The sequence below is a fragment of the Fulmarus glacialis genome, unplaced genomic scaffold (genome assembly GCF_000690835.1).
Source record: "Fulmarus glacialis isolate BGI_N327 unplaced genomic scaffold, ASM69083v1 scaffold33569, whole genome shotgun sequence".
Taxonomy (NCBI): Eukaryota; Metazoa; Chordata; class Aves; order Procellariiformes; family Procellariidae; genus Fulmarus; species Fulmarus glacialis.
This window is the reverse complement of record NW_009234457.1, coordinates 3,135-10,485: the sequence shown is the minus strand read 5'-3', so window position 1 is coordinate 10,485 and position 7,351 is coordinate 3,135. Positions and strand designations below refer to the sequence as shown.

The 7,351-nt window shown below is 58.5% G+C and overlaps 1 protein-coding gene across 1 annotated transcript in view; it reads right to left on the bottom strand.

The window, feature by feature from the left end:
* Positions 1-730: 730 nt before the first annotated feature.
* The window catches only part of MFSD2A (major facilitator superfamily domain containing 2A), a gene marked incomplete at its 5' end in the record, with an annotated part of 9,236 nt that continues 2,615 nt past the window's right edge, over positions 731-7,351 (bottom strand). Inside the window, 11 exons of the mRNA XM_009585654.1 lie at positions 731-788; positions 1,154-1,330; positions 1,534-1,677; positions 1,889-2,001; positions 2,331-2,414; positions 3,321-3,404; positions 3,717-3,838; positions 4,457-4,547; positions 4,659-4,831; positions 5,434-5,512; positions 5,645-5,768. Coding sequence (XP_009583949.1) covers positions 731-788; positions 1,154-1,330; positions 1,534-1,677; positions 1,889-2,001; positions 2,331-2,414; positions 3,321-3,404; positions 3,717-3,838; positions 4,457-4,547; positions 4,659-4,831; positions 5,434-5,512; positions 5,645-5,768 — 1,249 coding nt within the window. The remainder of the gene's footprint in view (positions 789-1,153; positions 1,331-1,533; positions 1,678-1,888; positions 2,002-2,330; positions 2,415-3,320; positions 3,405-3,716; positions 3,839-4,456; positions 4,548-4,658; positions 4,832-5,433; positions 5,513-5,644; positions 5,769-7,351) is intronic.

Here is a 7,351-nt window from a genome sequence, read left to right as displayed (position 1 = left end):
TAGGGCGTTCCTGCCGCTTCAGCTCAGGGGAAAGTCAATCCTGCGCCCCATGGCACATAAAGGGATCCTGGGCTTGCTGACATCCACAAAAAAAAGCAGCCAAACAAAAAAATCCTCCACACCCACACTGCTGACTTCCCCCACTTTTATGTAAATTAATATTAATAGGTCCTTGAGTTCAGTTTCTGTACAGATATATACAAATAGGAAATAGTTTCGTATTTACATTATTAAGTTAATTAGGCTCTATAAAAAAAGAACAGCTTTCCAAATTAGTGTCATATGTACAGACAGCAGAGGTGAGCTCACGTCCTTGGCGCGGTCACATTGACAGTGTAATGTACACTAACCATTACCCCTGGTCCCACAGGCGATCAGCCCCACGCAGGCTGGGCACAGACGGGCAGCGGGCACGAGTGTTACGAGCAAAAGGATCCTGCTCCGGGGTTTTCTGCTCTCCAGGACCCGGCAGGGAATAGTGCTTGTTTCTTGTGAGGCACACAAGTACCACAGGGTCAATTCGTGTAATGTACACTACCAGCGCTCTGTGGATCCCGTGGAAGGCACAAGACCGGCACAGATCTCGTGTTCGAGTCGGTGGATGCTCTGCACTGCTTCCCCCAGGCACTCCTCAACGGCGCACACCTACAGCGGCACGAGGCTGGTCCAGCCCCGGAGGGGCCGAGTCCTTCGGAGAGCCCCGGTGTGAGCAGACGGACCCAGCCCGGGGTCACACGATGCTGGCCAGTTCTGTGTTGTCCGACTCCGAGCTGCTGTTGCTCTCTTCCCTGCAGGCAAAGGGTTGGGGAGGAGGCATGGAGTGAGCCATGGAGCAAGCCTTGCTCCGAGCAGACGTCTGCCTTGGAGCCTCCAAAGGTCTTAAGAGGGATGGTACTGCCTTGCGCAGTCCCTGAACGAGTTTTCTTTAGCAACTGGGGCGGGTTCCCCATTGATCTCAAACACTTCACACCATGTCTTGGAAAGTTGGGATTGGGCAAACAAGCCAGCCTGTCCCTCACCCCACCACCCACGGGTCCTGGAGGATTCCTGGACAAGTCACAGTGTGTCACAACCCGTCTAGGCCTGATCCTGCCCCCACACACCCCACTGGCATGCCGTACTTGCTGCCTCCATAGCACAAGCTAACGCTCACCTTAAGTCCTGCAGGGCTTTCTTGTTTTTCCTCCGCTTCTCCTCATCGATGGGGTACAGCTTGAACAGGAGCAGGCCCAGCAGGATCAGCCCCACAGGCACGGCTGACACCAGCATCTTCAGGGTGAAGTTCACCTCACTGGGCTGGGAGCAGCCCCGGGTCTGGTACCCTGCAAAGCTGCAGACAGAAAGGGACCTTCAGGCAAAGGAAACTGAGTTTGTAGGAGACAAACCTGTCCCTGCAGATAGATGTTTGTGGAGCCACAGCTGGATTTAGACCCCCCCACCTCCCCCCCAACCCTTTGGAAGCAGAGATGCCTGGATGCAGAGGCACCAGACTTGCCTCCCTCCCTCTTCCTCAGCTCCCACGCAAAAACTCACTCTAAGCTGAGTGTGGAGATGCCCAGGGAGACACCAGAGGTGAACTTGGTGAAGAAGACATAGAAGGAGAAGAAGATGGCTTCATGGCCATGGGAGTCAGGGTGCTGCAGCTTGAAGTCATCTATGACGTCCGGGAGCATGGACCTGCGTGGAGAGCGGAATGGTGAACATTAGGACAGAGCCAACAAGGCGTCTCCTCTCCCTGCTAAGAGGATTTCCCTCCAAGAGCCCCATCTTGCACTGAAAACATTGCAAAAAGGCCTCCCAAGGATTTCTAACTGCTCCAGCAGGCCCTGGAAGCACCTTGCCCAGCTCTCGGGGTGCAGTGCTGAGAGCTCCAGGACCTCGCACTCACCAGGGCAGGAGGAAGGCGGCTGCGACGCTGATCCCAGCTGCAACGGCCACGATGTAGGTGACAATGAGGTTACTGTCCAGGACAGCCACCATGATGAGGAAGGGAATAGCAGACTGGATAGGGGACAGAAACCAGGTTGTGTCAGCAGTGCCTGACCCAGATTCCTTAGCCTTTCCCCTTCCCTCCCATGCATGCCAGCCCTCCGACCGGAGGGACGGCCGGGGAAGCAGCAGTGCAGCCTTCCTCCCAGAGCCCCGCAGTGGCCATTTCTGCTGGCCTTAGCCACATCCGTGACAGCACAAATAGCAAGATGAGGGACAGGCACCAAATCATCATCACCCCTGCCCAGCTCCAGGCCCTCTTAGGAGGACACAGCTCTGCTCGCCCCATGTGGGAAACACCATCCTCACGTGCACCTCCGTGCTCGAGGGGACCCACTCACCGAGATGCCCACGTAGACAGCAGTCTTCTTCCCAAAGCGGGTAAGGAACCACTGCCAGAGGGGAATGGTCAAGGTGGCCGAGAGCTATAGGAAGAGAGAAGGCGGTCATGGTGTCACTCGCTGGCCGGGCTCTTTTCTGGGGAAAAAGCTCTTCCCAGCAAGGAGCAGCTCCTGGGCACAGACTCCTCCATCACATTTCCAGCACCTCTGATTTCCACACGCTCCTGGGGCTGGCATGCAGCCACACCGCCTGCTCCTGCCCTCACCCCATCCCTCACCTGCCTCTGCTCCCGGGAAGGAGAGCTCGCAATTGGAGCCCGTGCATGGGGCCACCTCCTTCCCCAGTGCCGAGCACCCTGGCTCCCAGTCCTCAGGGCACCCGGCAGGCGCCAGCACACCTGCCTAACAGAGGGAGGACCCAACTCGATCCTCGGTGCTGGGAAGGGACCTGATCTTGTCAGCACTGCCTGCACACAGCATGGCCAAGAGCCAGGTTCTATGGGGACCTTAGCACCTTGGACCTCTCCACCCCACTAGGCAGGGAGGGTGGGAAGGGCTCCCAGGGATGAGGCAAGCTGGAAAGGGCTCTCAAGGAGCTGTTTTGCTCCATCTTCCTGGCAGTAAACACTGAGGTCCTTTTCTTGAGGTGGGGGGAAGGGAGATACGAGGCAGGATTTGGACAAAAGGCCCCCACGGCTCCTGGTCTTCCCCGTCTCTGGCTGCCTTCACACAGGAACAAAGGCCTCGCTGTTCCTGCCAACCCGCCCAGCCTTTGCAGGACATTTGGCAGCTCCTTCTCCCTCCCCTCCTCCCAGGGGACCTTCGGTCACTGTCCCCATGGTGGACTATTGCAGCCCCACGGCCTCCCTCCCCTCAGCCCATGGAGCACCCATCCCATGCCAGCTCCTGGGGGAGGACCCCCGGGATCCCAGCATGTGCATCACACCGCAGTCCTGGCCCCGAGGGGCTCCAGGATGAGGCCATACGCACCATGATGGCCAGGAGAATGTTCTGGAACTCGTTGCGGAAGCCCAGGGTGTAGGTGCAGAAGAGGGCAAAGTTACCCTCCAGCAGCTGCGGAGGAGGCAGACAGTGATTAGGGGGGATGGGTACCCCAGCCACCCCAGAGTCAGGAGCTCCTCCTCACAAGGCTGCACCCAAAGCAGGAGCAGGGGAAGAAAGCGGCCATTCACCGACCCATCCAAGGGCACGAGGCCACATCCTTCTTCTCTGCCCAGGGCAGCTCCGGCTCATTGAGCTGCCACCTCACATGCTCCCAGCCCGCCAGGATCCTATTTGGACCCTACGTTGCTCGTCCCCCAGCCATCTCCGAGCCATGCTGCTGCCGTTCCCTCTCCCCCATCCTCCAAGCCCAGCTGTGCTTACCATGAAGGCCAGTGAGGTGAAGAGGAAGCCGGCGATGAGCTTGATGTAGGCACCATGGTTCATCACCAGCTTCAGCCCCTGGAAGAAGGAGACAGGCTCGTCCGACTGGAGCTCAGAGGACTCTGGGGAGCAGAGCAAATCAGCCCATCGTTAGACCCACTGAAACAGCACCCTTGGGTGCAAGGGGTGCAGTGCCTCATGCCTGCTGTTGAGCACCCTGCGCAAGCCCCTGCCCACCTACAGCATCACACCCCAAGGCAGTCAAGGGCAATGCCTGCAGGGATCTCCCTGCCCTCACCCAGGGGTCCCTCAGCCCCACGGAGGGGAGAGGATGGCCTGGCTGATTTGCCCAGGATAAGCAGAGCTGGTCGCAAAGCAGAGGGAGGGAAGGACAGAAGCTACTGGACTTTGGATATCACCTCACCCCGGGATGCCCTAGCTGGCACTAGCTACCTTGGCCAGACAAAACTGCATGATAACATTTATCTCTGGCACTGCAGAGCAGAGAGCTAAGTCCTCAGGCTGTGCTGTAACATACCCTGGAGATGCTCTGGCCACCTGTCCACAGCACTGCCCTTCTGCAGAGCTTTCCCCAGGCCCCCAGCTCTACCTGCCCCTGTCCTCTGGTGCTTGACCCACGAACGAGGGGCCGAGAGCTCAGCCAGGCTCCTGAGGAACCCCTGGCAGGAGCCACAGCGTTTCCACAAGTCCAGAGTATTCCATCATGTCTCAAGCCTCACCTCTCTTCTCCCGCACGCCCACCGACAGGATCATGGCACAGAGGATGTAGAGTCCCCCGATGACCCCTGCAGCGATCATGTAGGCATTTCTCTGTGCAAGAGAGGAGGGAACGGTGAGGGAGGGGGCTCATCCCAGGAGCCAGCCCGATCAAAAAGGCAAGGAGAGTATGGCAGGGACTGCCAGCAGGTCCCCCCAGCTTACTGTGTCTGTGAGTGACCCGGTGTCATGGGTCATGTTTAGCTCCTCCATGGCCACCGAGGAGTTGGTCTTGCCAATGAAGAGGGGGCTCTCGATGCAGGGAGTAACCACCTTGCCCACGATCTGGCCCTGGATGGCGGTGCCCAGCACAGTGCCCAGCACTTCCACTGTCATACCTGGAGGGAAAGGCCAGCAGGACTGAGCACAGCCCTTGGGCACCCAGGGCATGGGTGCAAAACCCTTCTCCACAGCAGAGCCTCCCCAGCTGCAATTCATTGCCCTTCACCAGGAGAAATGAGCCAGCCTAGCCCTCCCACAGCTCCCTCCAAATCACCAAGTGATAAAGCCTGTGCTACACAGGGAAGGAGAGTGTCTGCTGGGGAAACTGAGGCAGGGAGCGAGGCCAAGACTTGGTCATGCTGCTCCCACTGCTGTATGACAGAGCAGGAGGAAAGACTTGGGAGCTCAGATCCCCCATCATCTGCTCCAGGCACTTGGCAATAACAGGGACCACCTCCCCATCACCCCAGCTCTCATCAGACTAGACAAGGATGTCTTCTAGAGGAGCCGGGGAAGAGGAATGGGGAGAGATGGAGCAGCTTCAGTTCAAGCCCTGAATGATGTTCATCACACACCATCCTTGGGGTGGGGTGTGATCAAATGAGCCCTTCCAGCAGGGCATCTGGAGGAGGATCACACCCCAGTGAGAGCTGCAGCAAAGGAGCTGAGCACCAGCTGCCCCCTGGCCATGGCGAGGAAGGGAAGGAAATACTCTTACGGTAGGCAGTGGCCGAGTCCCGCTCGCTCTGCTCCCTGCTGATGAACATGGTCAGTGCCGAGTAGGGCACATGGAAGCACTGCAACGGCACGAGGAGAATTAGCTCAGGGATGGGAACCTGCCCCTCTATGTAGCTCAGCGAGGTGAAGGCAGGAATTCATCCTCTTTATCCTTCACCCACTGGCCCTGGTGTCTGCAGAGCCCAACTCACCGTCACAAGGGTCTGGAAGGTGCAGTAGAAGACGAGGTACCACATCACTTGGCCTCTGGAGAAGTCCGGCACAAACCAGATGAGAAAGTAGGAGATGACGGCAAATGGGGTGGAGAAGATGATCCTTTGGGAGAACACAGTGTTAGCCTCACGGGCACGCAGCACCTGGGTAACCCCACCAGCCCGGCTCTCCCCACTACCACACGTCCAGTGGGGTTCCAGCATCTGATTTTGGGGGGTCCTGAGCTGCCCTGGGATGGCCCACCCTGCTCCAACACTTTGACAGGAGGTGGTTGCCACAGGAGTGACTTAGATCAGGCTGAAGGCAGCAGCTCAGGTCTCACAGGGTGGGAAGTGGAAGAGCTGACACAGACTTCCAGGGAAGAGCTTTATTTGCAAAAACAGACACCCCTGCTTCAATGAAAGGGATTGATTTGCTCCTGCCTTCAGCTTCCACCCCTGGCCCCAACCTCCCCCCCAGGCAGCACTGCTGGCTCTTTTTTCTGCTGCCTGTTCAGCGGGATGTAATCACCTCCCTCATCCTGGCAAGGGCTGGGTTGCAGCCAGGCAGCAGAGCCAGGCAGCACAGCCCTGCTCCCCAGCCCCACGGGCCCAGCAGAAAAATGCCTCTCACCAGCTTGGCTTTGCTGCCAGCTCCCCCGAGCCCTGGTCCCGCGGTCACCTCTGTTCTGCTGGCAGGGATGGGGCAAACCACCAGCCAGCAGCAGGCTGGCTCCTTCTTTCACCCCTGCCCAGCTTCCCAGAGCTGCGGACACAGGGACACGAGATGCAAAGCGCAACAGAGGATTGGAAGGGATTGCTCAAGCGCTGGGCCTTGGCAGCAGTCCCAGCAGGACTGGCCAGCGAGGGTGATCGCAGTGGGAAGCCACTCAGAGCATCTCTCCGCTTCATCCAGCACATCTCACAACCTTTGTCCTGCTGCAACCCAGCCAGGAAACAGCTCTACCCTGCACCAGCAGCCTGAGGACACCACAAGCACCCAGGTCCCCCCCATCACTCAGGAGGGCACGGGAGGAATTCCTCCTCCTGGAGGGAAGTGAGCCAGATGTTGAGGTTGCATTCACATCTGTTTAGGAGACTGAGTTTGCTTGGGGATTTGCAAGCACCCTGCACTCCAGAAACTACCGGATGGAGGCTGTGTCCTGGAATGAAGCCAGCAGAACCGGACACAAGACAGAGCCATGCACGGTCAGGGCTGGCCCTCTGCCGCTCCACTGCCAGGGTACAGCGAGATCTTTCCATCCAGGCTGACGTACAGGACGCAAAGTTTAAATTTAAAGTTGGGGGCAGGAGGGGAAGAGGGAGAAACCAAGTCTCCGTGGATGGAGAGCCAGCAGAGGCATTGTACAGGACCCAACACATGCACATTTTTCCGTGTGCACGTCACCCCGGCGGTTTTGAGGAAAGGGGCGAGCCGGCTCCAGCCACTCCTCTCCTGCCCGCTTATCGCCTCACACATACGTGGAGGCAAGGGAAATTTTGAATGAGTCACCGCAGCCGCGCGGCGGGAACCACGTCACACTCGCCATGGGCGCCAGCGCATACACGCTGGAATCCCCTGCGGGCCCACCCCAGCACCGGGACCAGGGTACTGAGCCCTGGCCAGGGCTGACCAGCAGCTCCTGGCAGTGACAGACAAGTGACTGCGAGTTACCCCTGACCGAGGCCGAGGTGATTAAGAGGCTC